We start from the raw sequence: 26069 nt of genomic DNA, 5'->3' as shown, positions 1-26069 counted from the left end.
CTCCATTGGACAATTATGGAAAATGTTCATTATTGATCTGAATGACGAAGATCTTATTGTTTCAGCAGCTTTCCGATTAATCAACCCCCTAAAGTTGCTTCACATTGTCTCGATATGTGCAAAGGTAAAATTTGTACTTACCTTGAATATGACTTAAATCTGAGAATAACAAATTGGATCCATTTAAATTTTAGGTTCTTTTTTAAGGTTTATTGAAAATGTATGTAGTTCCTTTCATAATATAAGGTTTAAGTAAATATGTGTTTTTTTATTTTGTAATATATACGTACAATGCACGATAATCATTGCTTGTCTAAATATATATGTCAGATTTAATAATAATAACGTATGGGTATACATACTTCTTTCAATGGGCATTAGGATTTTTTTAAATTAAATTTACATTATGAATTTTATGCTAATTAACAATGATGATTAATAATAATTTTATGTGTATATGTATGTATAATAATAATTATGATATTCAGCAATAAATACATCATTACTGGGGGTACCTTTTTTGTCGATTTTTTCCGTAATTGAAGAACGAATTTTCTAATTATAACAACAAATAATAATTATAGTCATAATAGTAGTAATCATAATAATTATTTTCAAAACTAAAACAAATAAGTGGAAAACTTTTTCACGGACCATTAAATTATTTTAGTTAGACACCAAGAGCTGGGATTTTTAGATCTATGTGTTGGTGTGTTTTCTCTCAATTAAATAATTAATAGCTCTATATTACTGTTTAAATTATGCTAATTGAATAAATTTTATGCTTATTTATTTTGATAATTATTTGCAATAGAATGTCAATAGTAATAATGTCAAAAATATGTTTTATTGTTTTTACTATTTTGTATAGTTTGTGTGGTATTGTAAGTAATATATTGTTCTCATGTAATTTGTATAGCAACAATAGTTTAAATTAACAGTAACAAATTTATGTATATGTATAGTTGTATGATTATGTGTATAAGGGCGGGCAGATGTGTAAAAATATTTGCAGTATTTCTTTCGATTTTAGTCTTCTTCCTTCCTTTATTTTCACATTTTCCTGGGCAACGATCATAGCAGTTTGCGAATATTATAAATATTTTGAATTTTACTATATATTTAAGAGGAAAGGGAATGATGAAATGTCTTCATCAAATACAATTTTTTATGCGTATAAAAATCGTTTTTCTAATCTTATTTGACAACCTCTAAGACAAGCATCATAAAGAATATGTTATAAAGTGGATCCAAGAAATCGAAAACTTAATTACAGTTATTAAAATTTTTCAAACAAGGCAATGGATTATATGTCGGGAGGGGCATATCAAGTGTGGAGTGTTTTCTCACGAAAAGGAAAATCAATGCCTTTTTGAAGCTACAAACGGTAATCGAGAATCAACACCTTCTCACTTGGAAATGAACACCAACTTTTAAATTATAGATTACTTCCTAGCAAACAAACCGTTTTGTCGAAAGACCACCTATGCTATCAGAGTAGAAACCTGATTGAATATAAAGATAAATGTGATCGCTTCGAGCTGGAATGTCAGGTTCACCGTTCATTGCAAATCCTACAAGTTAATTTCGAATAAATTTGCTCATGTCCTAATTTAATCACAGTGCAAAGATCCGCAACCTTACTGACAACTGGTCTCCTAAGAGCTATCCCCAATCTGCATTGAATGCGTTGCTGAACTTCCAGCCACTGGATATTATTAAAACTGAATTCAAAGCAGTACGCTGAGACATCGGGAATCAGAAGAATGACACTCTTCACGGTTTGGTCATCCTGAGCATCCCGATATAAATCGGAATATCCTAGGTAAATGTAATAGTGCGATACCTCATAGGAACGCCTGGCCTGACGGCGAACCTCCTCTAAATGGTCTAGTCATTTCAACACACGGTTCCAAGATGGATAAGGACACCGGTGCTGACGTATTCTGCCCTAACGTAATTATAATCAAGATATCAATCGAAGTCGTAATAGAACTCTGCAATAGCAAAGCATAACATGACCAGTGAAAATTTATGTCGATAGTCAGACGGCGCTAAAACCTGTCAAGCCAAGTGCAATTAAATCGAGTTCCATTCTTGACTGCAAAAACAACGCCATCCATGGAGTTCTTTTAGTAGGCTTTGTTGGGTTCCAGGATCTAACGATGGATGAGGTTGTTAAACCACCAATATGTCGGCTGCTTCAAAAAGTCTCTCATGGCACTTCGAAGCCGCTTGCAAGATCTCTAAGGCTGTTGGCCGGTAAGCTCGAATAGAATGACAAGCTTCCTTCTATATATCACATAGTAGGTCTAATCTAAGAATCGCGTTGGGCATGCTGACTTGCACAGCCGTACCAAATATCTGACCTCGATATGGGATAACTGTGTTCCTGACTACTGTAGATGATGAAGAAATTGTAGAGACGAATAAAACACCTACTATACAGATGTCCAGATGGTAGATTACGAGACACAAATTCTAACGTTCTTCTCAGACAAAGGTTCCAACCATCATCTAGGGTTGGTTTGGCAGATTCCCTTGAGACTTCTCTATATAAACCATTTCATATCTTTCATCCTAGGACTGACGCCCTTGAACCAAGCCAAATGAGTAAAAATGAGCGGAATTTTCTAAACGTTCCACTTATTGTCAAGGGAAGAGGGGACGGAAACAGTCGATTTGTTATCCAATTTTAATGTTTTTTCATAGAAGACGGAGACTAATAGATAATAAAGTATAGAAGATCAAATCCTCTTCGCCGACGCGAATCCATTAAGCATCCTTCAACTGCCAGAAGACTCAAGTAGGTTCAACGACACGAAAACACGGCCTCGTGATAAGTCACCCATGTATTTAATATACATTCTGCTACAAAATAATAATAATATTTTGATTGCGTCAACAAAACTAAACGGGATATCCAAGGCATAGCTAACAAACCATGTTGTTTATCATTATTTAGTTTGTCTTCCTTTTTATGAATGTAAATTACTACGAAAAAATTCCCGTAGACATTTTGCATACTGAAATCTTTGGTGAATTCCCCAACATCTCTTATTTACACACAAGGGGCCATGATCGCTAGCACATTTCTTGATTTCGATTTTTTTCCTTACTGGATACAAGCAGGCAATAATGAATTTCAATAAACAGAGCATGTATGTATGTTTGTGTAAATTGTGAGACAATCTTGTAAATACTTTTTGCGAATTTGTTCAATACTTATTAAATTTACTTGCGATTTTTGTTGATTACTTTTGTTTTTTTTTATAAATATAAAAATATTTTGTTATTGTTTTTGTTGGATTTTGTTTTTGTGTATATAGTATATATGTGTATATAAAGAGTAAATATGTTTACAAACATTTATTATAGCTAGATTTGTTGTGTGTGTTTTTTTTATTATTTAAACGTCTTAAAAAGTGAATACATATGTCAATTTGGGGCGGGATAAGAAGATCACCAACATTAAACATTGTGTTGATGGTTTTTTTGTTTTTGTGTATAATTTTTTTTGTCAATAAATATGTATAGGAAATACTTTCATTTTCAGTGTCATTGTTTTTTGTTTGTTTTGTTAAGTTCAGTGTAAATTCAGTTAAAAAACAGTACTGTGTATATGTTATATAAAATTATTTTATGAATGTTCCTCTAATATAATAGTTGTATAATTTGCAAAACATTTTTAGGAGTTGAATACTGGTATTGAAGTGTGAACCATGTAAAATTACTATGAGCAGAAAAAGAAACTCATATGAAATACCCAACCTTTCACATTCGATTGGGTAAATGATTCTATTGAAACCATGAAATACTTAAAATCACAAATCAAAATATAGGTCTCCCATATTAAAAGAAAAATCAAAATATATACAGAAAATATTTTCTTAATTCAACTTTTTTTAACTGATAATCAGAGATGACATTTCTAAAAAGTAACAAATAAAAAAGCAGTAAGTTCGCCCGGGCCGAACTTTGAATACCCTCCACCATTTGGAACGAATTTGGAAATTCTCAAAAACATTAAAAACCCGTTAAAAATTCTGTTAACATCTTAAAATAACCGAATGTAGCTGTTATATTAGGGTCTCTACGACGCCCTATGGACATGCATAGGTTACTTTTGTCATAAATCGTTACAATATTCATATGCGAAATTTAAAAAAAATCGGTGAATAATGTAGTTAAAATCATCAAAATACCGAATATCAGGGGGTATCGTTATATGGGGAGTATACGAAGACATGGACCTACACAGACATTTTATTTTCATTCTGTCTAAGGCTGTAGTATCCATTAGGAACTTCCAATACCAAATTGGAGACAATTCCGGTGAATAATGTCGCTAAAATCATCAAAATGCCGAATATCGGGAGGTGCCATTATATGGCGGCTATACGAAGACGTGGACCTGCACAGACAATCCCCTGTCATAGGCTATAGCATCTATTACCAACATCAAATACCAAATTTGAAACAATTCCGGTGAATAATGTCGCTAAAATCATCAAAATGCCGAATATCGGGAGGTGCCGTTATATGGGGGCCATACGAAGGCGTGCACCAGCATAAGCAATATTTGTCATAAATTTGAAACAATGCCGGCCTATAATGTGGCCAAAATCATCAAAATACCGAATATCGGGAAGTACCGTTATATGGGGGCTATACCAAAACTTGGACCTACATGGCCAATTTTCAATACCGGGACTGAATAGTATTCACTCTAATGCGGTCTCAGAAGTCATTGAAGGATATAGAGTGAATACTTTACTAGGAGACCATCCCCTCCCGTCGCAACTTAAGAGCGTGAGCTGCCCCGACAAACCCGAGTAGCTTTGGCTCAATTACGATCCGGATGGTGCAGCCGGAATGACAAACTTAGAATACCCTTCATACTATGGTGGAGGGTATAAAAAACATTTTCAGCAAATAGCATATAACGGCCTATCAAATAAAGGAACAAAGTTAAAGTGTATAACAACATTGAGTTGTGTAAATTATGTAAATACTGTAAAGAATTTGTTTTCAATATTATAGTTGTAAAATATATTGTGTAAATTTGTGTGTTTGTTTGTTGGGTATATTACAATTACAATCATATGTTTCATTCATAGTTTGTGGACAATAGATATAGTCTCAGTAGATTGGTTTGGCGGTTATTTGTTGATATTTGGTACTTGAAAATAGCTTTAGTATTGTAAATGACGGTATAGATTTTCAGATTTATTAGTATATTGTTGGATGTGTTATTGTTGCAATAAATGTTTTATTAGTTTTTATTTATATAAAGTATAGGATATAGTTTGTTGTTACAGCAGACTTTAAATGCAATAAAATAATAAAAAGTGATTTTTTACTTCAATAAATCTCATACTACATAATATCAAAAATCAGAAATAAAACGAGAAATGTTTCCCAGTAAGGCTATTTTAGAGGATGATACATCAGAAGGATTATGATCTATTCATGAACGAACACTCAGTCACTATAATGTAGTTAACAACAACAAATTAAGAATTATTGTAGATTCAATTGAAAGGAAAAAAGATGACATAACTACAAGTTGTGGCAAAGCTACCCCCAGTCTCTGTTCTTCCAATTTTCGTTTCAAATAATTTCAATATAGCAAACAAATCTGCCAGTTAGAGCCTAACAATCATATCCTCATCGAATACACAAGCGTATGTCCCATCATCTCGCATTGTGATGCACCGCGTTGTAGTCACTACCGCCCATTTCCGGCCTATTCTTCAATGGTGGGATATTAAATATTACTTTTTCAGTCCTCTAAGATCTTGGACAGGAATATAGTGTTACTTTAAGATCTAAAATGATAATCAAATACCAGCCGGCCTTTGGATAGCACAGGTTACTTGCGGATAGTGGGAAGCTTAATAGATATATAGGGTTATTAAATATACAGACGTTGCAGTCAGAGTACCGACGGATGCAAGGATAAGATGAGAAATGTTCGCGTTATTAAGGACCATGTGTCATGTTTCCATTCATGTGAAGAAAGAAAACAAGTAAGCAAAGGCTATAGTCGTGCGGGGCCGACCATGTGATACCCTACAACATGTTAGAAGCCCTCTTATGTCCAAATCCACTTTGGAAGATTTAGCTTTTGAAATTATGTCACAGTGCACAGCCCAGATATTACCCTTAGCATTTTGACCAGAGGCATTTGCCCAATATTTACGCACACCGTCGTGCTGTTAGTTGTTGTGGTCCATTTTACGGCTAAATATAATCTAATGGTCATCCAAAATGCTAGAATTCTTACTTGTCATTAACGCTCTTCTCAGGCGTGTCGAATGGCTTCAATTTTGTGATCAGGAAATTTTTTCAGTTTTTGGTTCATTTGAACCCCTAATATTTTGTGATCATCTCCGATAGCAAGAGGTCCCTGTATCTCCAAATTTAGACTCATCTATATGATATTCTTGTCTACGATATTTATATATATTCGTCAACGAAATCAGCATAAAAAGCCAGAAGTTCGCCTTTTGTGTATTTCGGATATAGCCTGTAAGTAATGTTGGTGTTTTTCAGACAGAAATAGTGGTCCATTCTATCTATGACCTTTATAACGGCTGCAAAATCAGCAACATTTTTAGTTGTTGGTCCATTTCAATCCCTAAATATATTGCGGACATCTTTGAAAACAATAGGCCTAGCCCTTCTGAGCCTAACCCTACCCTTCTCGTGAGGATCGGATAGGATCAATATTAACATCATCATAGGCGTATTTTTATGCGACTTTCTTTAGATTTTATACTTTTATGCCAAGAATTGACAAAAAAACAAAATTGACAAAATTTGTCAAAATCGGTCCAGCCATTTTTGAGATATAAGCAATCTAACAAACATCCCCTTCCTTTGTATATACACATTGTATACATTACGCTATATATATCCGATATATTTACTATCGGCATCTACGTAACGGTCAGGATTGACCTGTTCGTCTATTTGTGATTTCGACGGGATTAAAAATATTCGCGGTTTAATGGAAAATTTGACTTTTATTTAAAACAAATTTTATGGTCCGTTTCACCCACTAAATATTATCCGATGACCATCAAAATTGGAAAGCTTCTGCCCAGCCCCAAGCCCTAGCGTGCCAACTCCCTCTTCGATTGGGCCATAATTGCGACCTGTAGAGTGATTACAAATTAACATGGACAGACGGACAGACGGACGGACGGACATACATAGCTAGATCGACTCAGCTCGGCGAGATAGGAAGATCCATAAATACTTTCCTATGTGGGAAACCAATATTTCGAGGTGTTACATAATTTTTTGTCCAATCAAACTTATAATACTCCCAACACATAGTGTTGTAGGGTATAAAAACTGAAATTTCTAAAGAAAATACATTTTAAACAAAGGTAACAAACTTGGAAAATACATTTTCTGAACCGAAAAGTTAGTATTAGTTCTGTTTCACTGCTACGAGCCACTCCTAAAAAAGCTTCTTTCGAAAAATGTGTTAGATATTAGGATCACCACTAAGGGAATAAAATCATATTCGGTTGCCGGCCCTTTGTTCCAAAACCTTACAGCCAGTAGTGGTAAATAAGATGAGTTCTGCTAAGAAACTTCAACACAATACGAAAAAACATCCATCGACCGTATTGCCTGCCACCCTTGCGGATGCGAAGGGAATACGGCTGCAGTACATTGCAGAGACCTTGTGACCCAAAACCGAAAAAAAAAAACGTCTTTCCATATATAACTTGTAAGTAGCGTTAAAAAAAAACTTTAAAACTATCTATCGAACAATGTTGAGAAATCCAAAGCACTAATCGGCCATGTCGCAATTTACAAGTCATTGAAAGTCATTACTAATCCATAATATAACTTCGCTATGACAACCGTAAAAGATCGTTTTTTGGGAAGATAGCAGGGTCGCCGTACATGTTGCTAACGGCCTAGCGATTTAACCCATTAGTCGCGGAGACATTTCCTTTGGATCTCTCTATTAAAAGTTTCATACATTTTGGACAGCGGATTCCTTTAATGAAAATACATGTCACCGGTGGTACCTAATGGTACCGTCGCATAGATCGGGTTAATCAGCGTTTTAAACTTGGTTTTAAACAAATTACATGTGACTGGGTTAATGGAACTGAAGCAAGTATTGCATCTATTTGAGAATTATAACGCTGGGCTATGTATCGGTAGCGATTGCGTTCTAAATCATCAAAAAGAACGGAATAATCATCAAAGTTATGAGTCAAAGAAGTCGAAGGAACCCGTTGAGCAGACACATTTTCGATATTGCTTTACAATTTAACGATGATCAAGGTTATATACACAAATATGAGGTATCACTGCAAAGAATGAATGCAATATCATCGGCGATCTCGATGAATCAATTGTTGATAAGGCAATTTTCTCATAGTTAGTTAGTTAGCTATTTTTTTTTTTATTTCAACAGTCAGGCTTAATTCCAGTGGTGTTTTACGAATTTAAAAATAAATGGCATTTATTTATTTGTGAGGAAAATATGTCTTCATATACCAAGGGGCAATGCGGGAAGACTATAGTTTGTGAATATGTTAGGTAGGTAGCTTAAATTGAATCCATGCAGATACGACTCCGATATGCACAATAATTCCGCCGCATTCTTTGAAGGGAAATGTTGCCACAAAATCTTGTTTTTTTTTTTTTTAATTCGGAGTTCAACAGGATCGCCCACTTTCAAGGTTATTAAAATAAAATTGTAGCATATAAAATTGAATGAAGTATTAATTTAATTAATTATATGTCGAAAATGATGTTTTCCCTGATGGATGTAGGACTAATTAGAGGACTTGTATAAGTAATGTTAATAGCACTGCGAAAGATCTTTATAGGATAACAAAAAAAAAACAAATAAAAAGGTATAATAAAAAATTGCATTAGGGCCAAAGGAAATCAAAAGTAATAGCTTGTTAAAATAATAAATTATACTGAACTGAAAATATTGAACTGCATGCGTGTTTTTCAGATGGTTATGTTCTAAATATATAAATTCCTTTCGTAACTTGTATGCATATATATGAAATTTTTTGTATGTATTACAATATGTTTGTATATAATTGTTTCTTCTTCATGTACATATTTTGTTATATTTTTGTAGCTAATTTCAAAGTGTCATGTATATAAATTTAAATGTATAAAAGAGGCATGTTTTATTTGACATCAACACGCTTATCGAGTGCATTTAGATGTTACAAGGATTTTTTAGACAACTCAGTGTAAGTGCCAATGGTTTGTGATTTTGAATAATTCCAGAATGTGCAGATTCATCCAAAACCAAAACAAAAACCTAGATGCCTCAGTATATAATTTGCGAGCAATAAGCGAGCTGATAAATGAAACCGGCCATCCAGCCTATTGTATCAATATGTCATTGTTTTTGTATATGTATATTATTTTTTGTTTATTTTTGTTGTATATTATCAATATTAAATTTTATTGTACACATAATAATTTTTTTATTTATATAATTTAAATGTAAAAAATAATTTAGGATAATAAGTTTAAATAGTTGGTTCTGGTTGGTTTGTTTAAGTTTTTGTTTTTTTGTTAAATGGTTACATACAAAATACAAAAAAATGCCAGTACGAAGAAATAACATTTTTGTTGTTTAGTATAGGTGGGTTGTTTTGCATTTAGTAGTTTGTCTTTGTGTTGGTTCTTCCCGTTTGCCAGAAACAAAAACATTTTCCGGTTGTAATTTTTGTTTTAATTTTCAGACGGTGTTGTTGTGCTGCAACAATTTCAAAGTTAGTTTTGTGCCATTTAAGTTTTTTAATGCAATTGTGTTTCTTTTTGTGTCAACGTCTTTTTTGTGCTTCATAAAGTTATGGGTTGTGGGTGGGTGTTGTTGGTTGTTTGTGGGCCCTCTCTCTGTTCTACTCAATGGAATTATAATTGAGCTGTAAATAAAAAAATAAGGTGTTTTATTAGTTTTAATTTTCAGTTTTTCTAAGTACAACAAAGAATGCTGAAATAGGGTTCGACTATTTGATATACAATTTAAGATGAATAGAGAAAAGGAAAACAATCACAGAAAAGTTCCCATTAGCTTTTTTGAACTCTGGCTTAATTGAGCTCAAAGCACAAGACAATAAGTCATTTTTTCAGAAAAAATAATTTGCAAACTACTCGTAAAAAATAATATACCTGCAATCAACTTCAGACTGCTGTCATTTCTAACCCACTCGTCTGACAGCTGTTAAAATTATTCCAGTGACAGCTCATTATATTATTTACAAGCGTACAAAAGCATTAACGAGAGAGAATTTTACAGAAAAAAGTTTTTCGTGATGGAATTCAAGCGTGATAGTGTGATTTCTTTATATTTGGCTTGAAAACCACAAGTGGCCATCGTTAGAGCACACCAGAATTTAAATTTGAATAAATCTTTTTACTGGAAGCGTAGCCCGACGTCAAGGAAGTGCACCGAAGAAAACAGCAACATCATCAGAAATGGGAAAACATTCGTTGTCCAGGAGGTTGGAAACAAACAAAATGATCGTGTTTACTTGCCAAAAAGGTCAGTTGAAAATGTGCACCTTCAGTTGGCCACCAGAACTCAAGCGCCGGCCATGGTGATGGTGTGGGCCGCCATAACAGCCGATGGTCGCTCGACCCTGTCATCAGAATAAATGCAGAATATTATCGCGAAAATATTCTGGAGGGTGTATTAAAGCATTGGGCACGCAAGCATTTTGGCCGCAGATCTTGGACATTCCAACAGGACTAGGGTGCTAAGTCCTGTTGAATGTCCAAGGTTTCGCACTCAGCACGCGCCAACCAAGAATGGTTACAAAATTAGGTTCCTCGCTTCATTTCCTCCGGATACCAATCCGTTGGACTTTTGTGCCTGGAGTATTTTGGAAAGCAAGGTTGGCTCTAAAAAATACCAAAGAGTTGATCACCTCAAGCAAGCGCTTCGCCGGGAATGGGCTAAAATACAGCAGAGCAACATTCGGGCAGATTGGCGGTGACGGTTTCATTGGCCGTTTGAAGGTGACCAATTCGAACAAATCTAAACTTATTCTAAAATTTGATGCTATTTCCGACATTTTTGGCTTTCATTCAATAACATTTAAAAAAAATGTAAAAATTATGACATTTGACTTTGTTGCATTTTTTATCTCACCCTGTATAGAGTAAAGGAAGAAATTCCTATTAGGGTTTTTAAACTCTGGCTAATTGAGCTCAAAGCACAGGACAATAAGTTAATTTTTCAGAAAAATAAATTCATAAACTAAATAATCGAGAAATTTGAGGTGGTCTTGGATGTTTTAGAATTAACTTTACCAAAACGCTTCTTCCGTCTCATTTTTGGGGAAAATGGTTCTTTTGGGACACATCCTAATATGTTGATGTCGAAAGTTTTAGAATTAACTTGACCAAAACGCTTCTTCATTTTTTCCGGAAAATAGTTCTTTTGGGACACATCTTAATATCTACCGTTGGGTTCAAATCGAAGCCTTACGCCAGTAGGACATATTGATATAAAGTATAAGGTATCACGCATATATTCAGTCGTTTGATGATGTCAAAATTTCTGACCAAAACCATTCTTTCATTTCATTTTATCTAAAGAAATCGGTATCGTTATGTTATGGCTGACCAAAATTCAGAGGGCAGAGCAAAATTAACATAATAACTTCTAAGGGGAAAACAAGGAGTTTTTAATGGAAAGGTAAAGAAGAAATATTGCAATTTCCTAACTTTCTTTAGATTTCTCTCTTATTTTTATAGTGCAAAACATAAACCTAACCAAAGCTAAAGAGAATAAATTATAGCAATTATATCAAATAAGCTAAACCCAATATTCAAATTAGAGAAGATAATCAACAATTTTACACGCTTTGTCTGTTCATACTTTAGGCTATATACATTTGTTATTGAATTTTGTTGCTGTCGATACCGCTTTGAAATGAAAATGAAATGAATGTAGAATTAACATTTCTAAACAGCAATGTTTGCATTTTTAATGAATCATGTATTCTATGTATTTAACTTTTCATTTTAAAGCCTCATTGTGGGAATATTCACGAACAGAATGATTCACCCAAATTTTGTATATTCACTGAATTAAAATTATTTGGTACTTATAAAATCTGTTTATTAATGTTAGTTCGAAAAAAATATAAACAAAAATTTAACTACAATAGCATTTTTTGCAAGATTAGATAATAAATGTAGTTAGCATTTATATATTTTCCTGCAGTGTTTTACTCTAAGGTATTGTATTTTGTTTTTTTTTTTTAATAACGTTAAATGAAAAAACTGATGAGAGTTGCAATATTGATGTCGGATGGAAGATGGTAAAGATATTGGCCTAACAGTTCACGGAACAAGCTCCAACGCATTTTTCTAGAGTCACAGTATTTATTATCAACCTATTGTAATTACTTTTTAATGGAACGGAGCGGCAGGGGCGAGTAAAGACACATACAGCAATTTTAATCTGAGACAATTAAAAAAGCAAACTTTTTATACCGTCCACCATTTGGAAGGAACTTCATTAGGACCATCAGATAGGAAATTGTAAACAATTGCGGTAAATAATGTCTCTAATATCAACAAAATAACGAATATCGGGAGGTATAGTTATATGGTGGCTATACAAAGGCGTGGAATTGCATAAGTAATTTTTCATAGGTTGTAGTACCCATTAAAATCTACCAAAACGGAAACATATAAACAAGAAAAAAAAAAACAGTAAGTTCGGCCGGGCCGATCTTTCAATATCATCCACCATTCGGAACGGTTTTGGCAATTAAAAAAAAAATAAATAAAAACAACAATAATGGGACTAAGCCTGACGATTTTTATTATCAAAATACCGAATATCGGGAGGTACTGATATATGGGAGATATACGAAGACGTGGACCTGCACAGATACTTTTCTGTGTTAGGCTGAATTATTCATTACGAACATCAAACTCCAAATTTGAAACAATTCCGATGAATAATCTCGCTAAAATCATCAAAATGCCGAATATCGGTGGTACCGTTATATGGGGGCTATACGAAGACGTGGACGTGCACAGACAATTTTCTGTCATAGGCTGTAGTATCCGTTACGAACTTCAAATACCAAATTTGTCGCTTAAATCACCAAAATACCGAAAAAAGGGAGGTACCATTCTATGGGGCTACACCAAAGCGTGGATCTACATGACCCATTTTCAATACCAAAAGTCCTGCAGACATACACATTTGAGTAAAATTTTATCAACCTACTTCATTTTGTTCGGAAGCTAGAGGGATTTCCACAGACGGACGGACATCGCCTAATCGACATAGAATTTTATACTGTTCAAGAATACATTTACTTTGTGGGGTCTAAAATGTATATTTCGAGGTCTTACAAATGGAATGACAAATTTAATATACCCTACATACTATGGTGGGGGTATAAAAATCATCAAAATACTGAATATTTAGAGGTACCGTGGTATGGGGAGTATACAAAAACATGACCCATTTTCAAACTTAAGCTGCCTGCTAATAAAATACACATGTGCGCATTTTAGTCTTCTATCTCAATTTGTTCGAAAGATATCGTTATTACAACTCTATAGCTAATTCGACTTAAATTGTATTGGGTCTGACATGAGTATTTCGAGGAGTTACAAACGGAATGACAAATACGAGCCGTTGCCATGTCCTAGTTTCCAACCAAATTCAGACTGCTGTAATTTCTAAGTCACTCCTCCGACAGCTGTTAAAATTATTCCAGTGACAGCTCATTATATTGTTTCAAATCGTACAAAAGCATTTTGGTGAGAATTTTCCAGAAAAAAAGTTATTCGTGATGGAATTCAAGCGTGATAGTGTGATTTCTTTATATTTGGCTGAAAAATCACAAATGGCTATCGTTAGATCACTCCAGCATTTAAATGTGAATAAATCGTTTGTGTCTCGTACAATCGCTCGTTACCGTGATACTGGTAGCGTAGGCCGACGTCAAGGAAGTGGACGGAAGAAAACAGAAATATCAGCAGAAATAGTTCGAAAAGTAAAAAAGCGACCTGATCGAAACCCGCGTCGCAGTGGCCGAAAAATGGCTCGAGAGCTGAACATATCGCAATATTCCATTGGGCAAATATTGAAAAATGAGCTCGGTGTAAAGCCATTGAAATTCCAAAAAGTGGAAGAACTTACACCGCAACCGAAAGAAAATAGACTCAAAAGAGCTAAAGAGTAGCTTCGCTTGACCGAAAGGGTGAACTGCCGAATTTCTCCGATGAGAAAACATTCGTTGTCCAGCAGTTTGTAAACAAACAAAATGATCGTGTTTTCTTGCCAAAGAGGTCAGCCGAAAATGTGCACCTTCGGTTGGCCACCAGAACTCAAGCGCTGACCATGGTGATAGTGTGGGTCGCCATAACAGCCGATGGTCGCTCTCCGCTCATATTAATCGATTATCAGAATAAATTCCAGAATATTATTGCGAAAATATTCTGTAGGGTGTATTAAACCCTTGGGCACGCAAACTTCAAGCAAGCGCTTCGCCGGGAATGTGCCAAAATACCGCAGAGCAATATTCAGGAAGCGTGTGACGGTTTCATTGGCCGTTCGAAGGCCATAATTCGTGCCAAAGGTGACCAATTCGAACACATCTATACTTATTCTAAAATTTGATGATATTTTCGACATTTTTTGCTTTCATTAAATAAAACTTAAAAAATGGCGTTTGACTTTGTTGCAGTTTCTTATCTCACTCTATGCCATCAAGAAAACAGTTTTTTATCTCTTCCTGTACCATCAAGAAAACCCAAGAGGTGGAAGGCCCGCCCCTACTGACCCAATCACTAAAGATAGAGGAGATATCCGAGTGTAGTTAAAGGTTCCTTCCATGTCATGAACTGCAGCTAGTGCATAGTTCGACTCCTCCATATTCTTCATTCTATAGAGTTCTCAATTCACGATTTCACTGTTTCTTCAAATATACATCATTTCGCCATTGAAAACTCCGCTTTCTTCATATCTATTCGATTTTCTGAAATAAAAATCAGAATCAAAAAATCCAACAAAAATAGCCAACACCTCATGTTAGCCCGATTTATTGGGCACATTTTTCGAATAACTAATTGCGCCAAACCTAATATAGAAACTGAAACAAAGATAGTCTAGTCAGTCCGTAGCCCTTCTGCAATGAGTAGTGTGGCTTTCCAGCACTTAAGCCATTCTCTGTCTTGTCTATTAACGATCTAGATCTTCATTGCATAATCTCAGTCGAATGTCTACTATATTTCAAATATTTTCTTCACATTTTATAATTAAATGAAGATTAGTAATTAAATTTGAATTCGCTGAAGGAAATCCTTCATTTAGCTTTACGTCACTGTAATACTATGCTTTAAACTCATAAATCCTAAAAATAGCTGAATAAACGTTAAACCATCAACATCTGTTTAACGCTGAGAACCTGCCATTTGTTGTTCATAGTAAGCAAATAATAAATCACAAAAACTCTTGTTAATATTTATAGAAAATGATATAAAAAATTTAATGGATTACTATAATATGTAGTCATCATCAAAAGCTAGTCATAAAAATCGTCACAACTAATCTTACAACTCACGTCGTGATGCCTGGCAAAACCCAGAGCACATAATATCGTTTGTCGTTACATACAATTTTACAAAATGATTTCATTGCAATGAGGCTGGGAGGAGGCGAGGGCAGCAACACTTTGTGTTTCCACAGCTAGCGCGTATTCTTTATACATACTTATGTGTATGTTTTCTACGACACGTTCTTTTTTTGCTATTCAAATTCTTTGGTACTTTACTGTTCTCAAGAGGAATGTGATTTCCTCATAAAGGATGTGTTTACATATACATAAGATACTTAACCCAATAACTACTTGGAAAAAAGGGTTTATTAAAATACAGTAAATTCATTAATATTAAGGGTATTTGATGTTAACAAGCGCATAATGCTTAAATATAAATAACATTACTTTCTTATACCCTCCACCATAGTATGGAGGGTATATTAAGTTTGTCATTCCGTTTGTGACACCTCACCTTATAAATTTTAGACCCCACAATGTATATATACGAGACACAAAAGATTTATTCCCATTTAAATGCTGGAGTGCTCTTGTAGTTTTCCAGCCAAATATAAAGAAATTACGCTATCACGCTTGAATTCCATCGCGAATATATTTTTTTTTTTTTTTTTTTTTTTGAAAAATTCTCACCGAAATGCTTTTATAGGCTTGTAAACAATATTATGAGCTCTCACTGGAATAATTTTAACAGCTGTCGGGCGAGTGGCTTCAAAATGACAGCAGTCTAAAGTTTGTTGCAGTTTTTTCATCTCACCCTGTTTATTCTTGATCAGCATAAAATTCTATGTCGATTTAGCGATGTCCGTCCGTCTATCCGTCCGTGGAAGTCACTCTAGCTTCCGAACGGAATGAAGTAGATTGATAAAATTTTACTCAAATGTATATTATGTTTGCAGGACTTTTGGCATTGAATTTTGGTATAGACCCCATATAATGGTACCTCCCGATATTCGGTATTTTGATTTGATATTTGATTTTAGCGACATTATTCACCGGAATTGTTTCAAATTTGGTATTCGAAGTTCGAAATGGATACTACAGCCTATGACAGAAAATTGTCTGTGCAGGTCCACGTCTTTGTATAGCCCCCATATAACGGTACCACCCAATATTCGGTTTTTGTTGATTTTAGCGACATCATTCACCGCAGTTGTTTCAAATTTGGTATTTGATGTTCCCAGTGGATGCTACAGCCTATGACAGAAAATTGTCTCTGCAGGTCCACGTCTTCGTATAGCCCCTATATATCGGTACCTCCCGATATTCGGTATTTTGATAATTTAAGCGACATTATTCACTGGAATTGTTTCAAATTTGGTATTTGAAGTTCGTAATGGATACTACGTATATACGTATAGCCCCCATATAACGGTACCTCCCGATATTCGGTATTTTGATGATTTTAGTAACATTATTCACCTTTTTTTTTAAGTTTCACATTTGAATATTGTGATGGCTTATGACAAAAGCTACCTATGCAGGTCCATGTCTTCGTATAGATCTTAAAATAACAGCTACATTTGGAATTTTTAAGATTTTAACAGATTTTTTTTGAGAATTGCCAAATTCGTTCCAAATGGTGGAATGTATTCAAAATTCGGCCCGGCCGAACTTACAACTTTTTAACTTGTCTTGTATCTAAGGATTTGGTGAAACACAAATGCTACCAATGTGTGTAATGTATTGTAAGGGTTAGAATATCCAAATATGTTTTTTTCTGGCACAGTCATCGGTGACCAAGGTGTTAGGTTGACGCAGGGATCGGAAGAGTTACATTTTCATCGGTGGGGTCCTATACACCCTACCCCACTCTGGTTATGTAGGTATATTTCAATAATTACATTCTTCAATAATGAAAGAATTTAGCTACGTCAAGAATTTATTCTTGAAAAAGTGATACTATGCTGCTACATTATGGAAACTATTATCCAAATCCGAAACAATCATCATCAATTTCAATAGACTTCGTCCTTGTGCCAAAACAAATGAACTGTGCAAAATGCATCTCAATTGGACAATAAAAACGATTTCAAGAATACATGAACAGATAGGAGAATGGATGGATATACAAAGACAAAATACCCCGTACTACAGTGAGGTATAAAATGTAAACGTGAGGTATAAAAATGTAAAAATTGTAAAAGTTGTCGGAACTTGCTGGTTCTGGAAAAAAACAATTGTTATTTATTGACAATTTGTAAAGATTGACAAAAAATAATTTTCAAATGAATCGTTTTTTCATAATTTTCCAACAAAATCGGAAGATTCTGATTCCATAAAAAGTATGTGCCAGATCAAATCGCAATTTCAAAATTATAGTGAGTATATAATATAATTAATGTTACGTTTACACACAGATGTCAAAAACGTTGATGATTTGTTAAAATTTGCCTGTATTCCACATAACTATTGAAGATAATTGTTTTAATATCCTTTTCTTTTAATATGACTCTGGCAATTCGATTTGGATGCTTGGAAAATATTTTTCTACAAGTAAGAACCCTTAATGGATGTGGTTACCAGATGCACATCGTAGATAGATCTACTCTTCTCATTTCTTTGGCTCATAGCCAAATTGAATAAACCATCCTTTCTATAATTTACTTTCTAGATCACAAATGAGCTATAAAAAACTCGAATTCCGTAGATATTTAATTATGTTAATGACGTTTTATGACTTTTATTATTGGTTTTCTTCTTATTTGACGTTCAGAACTTTCTGAACTCAAAAATTCAGCACAAAGCCCCTCTTTCAAAGATTTACGACATAGGAATATTCATGGCGTAAGACGTTTGACTTGTCTTGGAGTTCGAACGAAGTTTTGGGGACGCACCCGAGCACCCTTTTATCAAACTATAGACCAATCAGTTTATCATCCATTCTTCTAAAGACCCTGGAAAGACTGATATACCTGGATGTAAATACGGGAATATGAAAATATGTTAAAACAGCTCTTTATGAAATGAAGAAACCAGGGAGAAGTAGAATTACAAACTGGCGGTTGTTTTTGGAGGTTCATGATTTGCTAATAAGTTAATAATTCTTTTTAGCATTTGTCATTTTATCAAAGCATTAGAACTAAGAACTAACCAAAGCGAGCTGGAACAACGAACCACGCAGCAAGGATCAATCATAACTCTTTTCGAATAACTCATAACTCTTTTCGAAGCCTTTCTCTTTATCTACTAACATATATTATCTTCTTTCTCTCTCAACTTTTTTTTCATTTCTCCATACTTTTATTTTCACGCAGGATTAAGGTAAGGAGTAAGGTAGTTACAATTTTATTTGCAACTACACATCCTCTAACCTAACTCTATAAGAGTAAACTTTGGTTTTCTTGAATGGTGTTGGGGATTTCCAGAGGAGAAAATCTAAAGCCCTGTCCGAAGCCCATTTACATAAAACAGTATAGAATTTAGAAAACTCAGGTACGGGAATTCACTTATTGGACTTATATCTGCGATTCCGGAAAGATAATTATATAATTACATAGCATTCTGGAAAGGTTCGTGTCCACTACAATTTGGTATAATAAGGACTTATAATAGGGACCTCATTGAAAATTGTTGTATACATATTTACATAAACTTTCTAATTATAACTATTTTGTCAATATTAGTTTAGCTGATCTGGGTCTAAAATGATCTTGGACACAGACTTTCGAATCAAATATCCAATACCCGGATACGGCATCCTGGGAAAAAGCACATAATTTTACTAAACTAGAGTTGTTTTTCTTTTTGCTATTAAAAATAGGAATTGGCATAGTTGCAAGTACCTTAGTAGAAACCACAAGGATGTTATTATGGCTAAACTTTGGACCAACTAGGGTAGTCATCGAACGAGCAAACATATCAAAATGACAAAGGATTGCGTCCAAACATATATGGGTTGAAAACCCATAATCTAAAATCTTCTAATCTAAACGATTATACCTACATGCCCCATCTAGCCATATGGTTAAGGGCATAAAGATACCACGCCCATTTTAATAATAACCCATAACATTTCTCCAGCCATAAGTTAACTTCCATTAAAAATTGTTCGCAGCCGTTGTTCTCCAACTTCCACTTGCCTGCTACACAAGTTGTGCCTTGCAAATGTAGATAACATACTCGCATTAGCCGGAACTAGACATGCCGTAACACATTTACCCACATGCATACCAGTACTAAGTAAGGAAGGGAATTTGTTTTTATAGCTGTCACTGACATTGCTCGAGACGATACTGATGACGACTAGGCTAACAATTCAAAAAACAACAACCGATTCGATAAATGTGAGAAGCAGGTGGAGACGGTGGCACGAAGGAAAATGTTATTAAGGTAAATCAGGAAGTTAGAAGACACACACATAAAGTACAGCCGTATCAATGAATAATACATACCTTACACAATTTGTCTTGAAATGTTTTGCTAACATCGTTGCTCTAGTTCTGGATATTGTGTGTGTATTGGGGGGGAGAAGGGAGAGCATTCTTGAGTTTGGGGTTGGTTTCGTGGGGCGGTGGTTGTTTGAACTTTCTTCCTGTTGTTTTGTTGGGGTGGTATTGTTTGGGGGTGTTGTTGTCATCTTCTATATTTTTGCTATTGCTGCTATGTTTGTGTAATAATGGTATTGTTGTTGTGCTGTTTTTTTGTGTAATACTTAAATTTAACTCTTGAGCAAATTGTTAGCCCTCTGATTGACACCCGACATGCGCGCATTATTCGCATCACCCTTTGCATTGATACGGTCAATCTGTATGTTCTGATTCTCCAGCTCTGAGCCCATATCCAAAGCCATATTACGTAAATTGCCCAACATGGCATTGACTTGTCCAAGATTTTCATCCATTTCATCTTCGCGGGCATCATTTGTAATGCGAGCTATGTAACCGGTCTGTGGTGGCTGACCCATACCACCCCGTTCTCTTTCATCGATGACACGCTGTGGCTGGTTGTTAACAATTTTACCATCATCATTTTTTTTCCACGCATTGTCAGCATCATCTTTGATAGATACTTTTTTCCAGGGCAGGACACAAATGCCACAGCATTTTTCCATGCCGCTTAAATTCTTTTCAGCTTCTTTCATGTCCGCATTAATGCGATCCATACCCTCTTCGATACGATCCAACTGTTCACCTTGATCATCCAAGGCGACCAGGGTGCGAATACCAGCCTCCTTACTCTCCTCCATGTAGGCCAACATACGGCGGGTACTTTCCACAGATTCATCGGCCACTTGGGTAGCCTTCATTTGCAAATCTTGCAATTCGGTACGTGGTTCGTTATCCATGGCTGACATTTAAGTGCTGTTTTCACCTCCTTTTATTTGAAATATGGGATTGTTTTCTAGAATGCTAACTTGAGTTAACTGGCACGTTCAAGGTTTTGTTTTTTTTATTGTATTTTCGGTTGTTGTTGCTTTCAATTTGTGCCTTTTTGTGATATGACTGTGATTTAATAAATTTTTTGATTTGTATTATCTATCTTTCACACATAAATATATATAAAGTTGCTATTTGTTGTTTTTGTATTTTCTCACTCACTGACTTTTTTTCAACCACTTTGCTTCCTTTTGTGTGTGTGTTTCTTGAACTTTTTTTTTCAATGAATGTTGTTGATGATGATGTTTTTTCTCTCAAATCTCTAGGCAGTCAGTATTAGTCACTTTTCTAAAAACAATTACTTTCACCATTCAATTGTTATTTCGATTTTATTATATATTTTTCTCCTCCCTTTCTTCGTGTTCCGTTTTTCTAATTGGAGTTACGTTGCTCTATTGTTTTGTGTGTATATGCGAAGGATTTTGGCAAATTTTCTAACTAAAAATTCCAATAGATATAAACCGTATCGAGGAATATCCCAGTAAACAATTTTTTCCGACTGCTCTGATTTTAGATTTTTTTCCGAAATTTCTGACGTTTTTTTCAGAAATTTCTGATAGAATTTGGTCCGATTTTCTAAACGTTTTTTTTTAGAATTTCTGCACATTTTCCTGTGTTTTTAAGCGAAAAAAACTCGAAAAATGTACAAACGGAGAGAGTAGATTGTCTATTGCTCTGGCATATTCTCTCCCACATGTAAACGGATGGTGGTGGTTTGACACATTCTCTCCCATAGTAGTTGTTGTTGTGATCATTCATTTCAAGATCTCAACAACAACAAAGCGCAAAGAAAAAATGCTATTTGTTATTGTTATTGTGAACTGTTAGATTTTCCGTTGTAAAAATGTAAGTTTTGTTGTTGTTGTGAATCAGCCTCTTTCTCTTTCGTTCCCAAAAAAATATGATGGAAAAAAATTGCAAAAACAACTACATACCGGTTTTCTGTGTGCACTGCTTTTTATTTTTAGTTCTTGTTTAGCAGTTGAAACAGAAACGTGCTACTGTATGTTATGTTCCTAATAAAAATAATATTTATAATGTAAATGTATTATAGATGTAATATTTAAACTACATTTTTACGAAACCGGAAATAAATTTTTTGTTTTTTAAATAAATATGTGTTTTTTTTTCATTTTTAAGTGGTGTGACGATTTTTTCAATATTTCTTCCGAATTCTGAACGATTTCTTTCAGAAAATCGGAACTTTCTCCCGAATTCTGAGCGTTTTTTTTTCAGAAAATCTGAATTTTATTCCGAATTTTCTTTCGAATTCTGACCGATTTCTTTCAGAAAATCTGAATATTCCGCCGAATTTCCAGGCGAATTCTGCCCGATTTCTTTCAGAAATTCGGAGTTGTCCTCCGAATCTTTTCCGAAAATCTAATTTTTTCTCCTATTTTTTCAAGAATTTTCACCGAATTCGGACCGAATTCGTCCAGAAAATCTAATATTTTTTCAGATTTTTTTCAGAAAATCTTTCCGAATTCGGTGACCACGTCCATACAACTTTCGTACCGAAATCGGAAGGAATTCGGAATCAGAATCGGACATTTTTTCAGAGATTCTGACAGAAATCGGACCGAATTCGGCAAAAATTGTTTACTGGGATGTTTTCACGACGCACGCACACCCACAATTATGTTTTCCAAGTTTGTGTGATTAGAGAATTGTAAGTCGAATCTTGACTAGGAAAACAGTCTCGATATATTTTTAGTTCCGTTTTGATGACATTTCCTATGTAATCGATTTTTTTCTATAATCGTTTGATAAACAGCTGATTTAGTGTGTTGTACTTTACACTGTGCCAAAATTACGATATGAATAAATTGACGAAAAAAATCTACGGGAAAACTGACAATTTTTTAAGCGAAAATAATAAATAAACTGTACAACATTTTTAATGAATACTGACTAAGTAACGACCCGTGTAAGCTATCCATAAGAAGGTAACCAAATAAACAAGTCCAATGCCTCTGTTCTTGAATGTGCAAAATCCAAGGCGTTCCATTCTTTTTCCGCGATATACTCTTAAATTAAAATATTCTAAAAAAAAACAAGTAAAAAAGACGTAAGTTCGACCCGGCCGAACTTTGAATACCCTCCACCTTTTGAAACGAATTTTGCAATTTTCAAAAAATAAAAGCATTTAAAAAATCCGTTAAAATCTTAAAAATACCGAATATCGGGAGGTACCGTTATATAGGGGGTATACGAAGACGTGGACCTACATGGCCCATTTTCTGTCTTAGGCTGTAGTAGCCATTACGAACTTCAAATACCAATTTTGAAACAATTCCGGTATATAATGTCGCTAAAATCATCAAAATACCACATATCGGGAGGTACCGTTATATGGGGGCTATACGAAGACGTAGACCTACCATTTTCAATACCAAAAGTCCTGCAGACATAATACAAATTTGAGTAAATTTTTATCAACTTACTTCATTTCCTTCGGAAGCTGGAATGATTTCTACAGACGGACCGACGGACGGACATTGCTAAATCGACATAGAATTTTATGCTGATCAAGAATATATATACTTTGTGGGGTCTAAAATGTATATTTCGAGGTGTTATAAACGGAATGGCGAACTTAATATACTATGGTGGAGGGTATAAAAAGGAATGAATTTATCTTAATATTATGTTGTATACAATTTGTAATAAGTTAATATACAGGGAAAGGTTTGCAAGCGTTTTTTCATTCTCCATGCATAAAGCAGGTATTGTGGAGATTTGTATCATTTTCAGCTGGTACTTCTTGTATTTTGATCCCTGAAGATGGACCTAAATTGAAAGGTCATTCGAGGCCTACACAAAAACTAACATCACCGAAAATGTTTCCTTAAGATGAAGGGTTTGAAATATATATCTTTAAGTCCAAGAACACATAAATAAACTTGGTATACCTAAGATATGGAACCTATAACGCCAAAAAAAAAGTTTATTTGTAAAATTTTTTACTAGAAGTCGTCTGTTAACCCGAAAGTTCTGCAAAAGAGAGCGGTTGGAGAGAGAAATTTTGACAATTCTTACAGTGAAAGTTTGAAAATTCTTGTTTTCTTCTTGCAATCACTTGCAACCATGGTAGAAGAATACAGGTAGTCGCATCGACACATCTGCTGGGACAATGAACTGTCAAGCCGATTTTGAATGAAAAATTATTAAAATTTGTAAAAATTGTTGAAAAATTCATATTATAAGAACCTCTGATTTGCGTCGTATAAAAAAATTAAAAAATCCACTTATTTTTCATAAAACATTTTAGACATATCAACGCTCCAAGCGTTGATGCATCTACCTATATTCTTCTACCATGCTTGCAACTCTTCTTCTTCTCATTAATTGACATTCAATCAGATGTTTTCTATTGTTTGTTTATTTATTTTTGTGCATTCAATTTGAAAATATTTTTTTGGAGTTATCAAGACTAATTGTTTTTGAAAAGAAACCAGAAACACCTAACGCTGTACCCAGCGATGTTTTCCGTTGTAGATTCCGCACTGGATTTAAAATGAATGAATCTATTTTTTATGGCAAATCTGCTTAAATAAATCCGGTTTATGCGCTATTATTTCCTAACCACAATCTATTCATCCAGATTTACTAAAAGAGAAAATATGTTCTCGGAATTGGATTTTGTGACGAAAACAAAAAATTAAAATTCTATTTCCTCATGATAACAAAATGGAACATGGAAATGGTAATGATTATAAATATATTTTAAAATCGATTGCCGTTATAATATCCTTTTTGCTTCGCCAATTTTTGGGGTTTTTCTTTAATTGTGCAAGCATTCGTAAGCAAACATCATATGTATCCTCCTATGGGTGTATCCATGGTAGAAAAATACAGGTAGATGCCTCAACGTTTGGGAACATCGATATGTCAAAAAACTTTAAATGTGTTTTCAAATATAAGTAGATTTTTAAATGTTTTCTTATACGACGGCATTCGGATAATTCGCGTTTTTCAACAATTTTTACAAATTTAAATAATTTTTCATTCAACAGTTTCAATTCCAAAATTGTTTTGACAATTCATTGTCCCAGCAGCTGTGTAGCTAGAATGCTTATATCTCAAGAATGGCTAGGCCAAATGAACTAAAAACAAAAAATTTCCTGCTCACACAATTGAAGAGTGTTAAGAACGGAGGAATTCTAGCATTTTTGATAACCATTGGTATATGTAGCTGTAAAATGGACCACAACAACTAACAGCATGATGGAGTGCGTAAATATTGGGCAAATGTCCCTGGTCAAAACGTTAAGGGTAATATCTGGGCAGTGCTCCATGACATAATTTTAAAAGCGAAATATTCCAAAATGGATTCGTACATAAAGGGGCTTCTAACATATTGTAGTGTTGTAGGGAATCACATGGTTGGCCCCGCACGACTATAGTCTTTGCTTACATGTCAATGTTCCCAAGCGTTCACGCATCTACCTGTATTCTTCCAACATGGGTGTATGTATATGTTAATCAAATAGCCTAACCTTCATTTCTGTAAACGCAGTTTTACTGTCTACCACTTTTTCAGGACTGTAAATGCTAACACTATTTATAAATAAATTTTAAGCAAACTGATAAACGAGATCATTAATGAAATGTAAATGCTTTGAGAGTCCAATTATTGCTATCGTTATTACTGAAGCGCATTGTCATACATTACGTGGCCCACTAACTCTTCTATGTCTTTACCCACTGAAATCAACTCTAACTACCCACTACTGAGTATTCGAGTAATTTACTCCTTCACAACACTAGAACTTTCTTGATTTGGTTTCTCTCCTCAGTTCGTTGTATGTAGGGCATTTTTATTTTTAAATAATTATCAATTCTCCTCACAGAATTGCAAAATGTTGTAATGCAAAATTCAGCTTTGGACTCTTCTAAATATTTTACATGGCTAATATTGAAAATATATGGTTTCGTAACGAAGATAATGTTTAGAAAAACTCTTCGTACCTGCGAGAATATTTAGTATGTATTAACTGAGAGTTTTGAGTTACTGCTCTACACATCGACTGCGACGTTTACTTCGACGTCAACAGCGACGATGACGATAACGAACCTCAAGTGA

At 34.4% G+C, this 26069-nt stretch overlaps 1 protein-coding gene across 1 annotated transcript; it reads right to left on the bottom strand.

The window, feature by feature from the left end:
• Positions 1-1195: 1195 nt before the first annotated feature.
• Positions 1196-21493, bottom strand: LOC101887481 (synaptosomal-associated protein 25). Its single transcript, XM_005175357.4, has 2 exons — positions 20000-21493; positions 1196-9938 (listed from the first exon to the last, which is right to left on the bottom strand). The coding sequence occupies exon 1, from the start codon at positions 20899-20901 to the stop codon at positions 20266-20268; it is 636 nt and encodes a 211-aa protein (XP_005175414.1). The 5' UTR covers positions 20902-21493; the 3' UTR covers positions 1196-9938; positions 20000-20265.
• Between the last annotated feature and the right edge of the window lie 4576 nt (positions 21494-26069).

This window comes from Musca domestica, unplaced genomic scaffold (genome assembly GCF_030504385.1).
Source record: "Musca domestica strain aabys unplaced genomic scaffold, Musca_domestica.polishedcontigs.V.1.1 56, whole genome shotgun sequence".
Lineage (NCBI taxonomy): Eukaryota > Metazoa > Arthropoda > Insecta > Diptera > Muscidae > Musca > Musca domestica.
The sequence above is the reverse complement of the archived record's forward strand: the minus strand, read 5'-3'. Positions and strand labels throughout refer to the sequence as shown.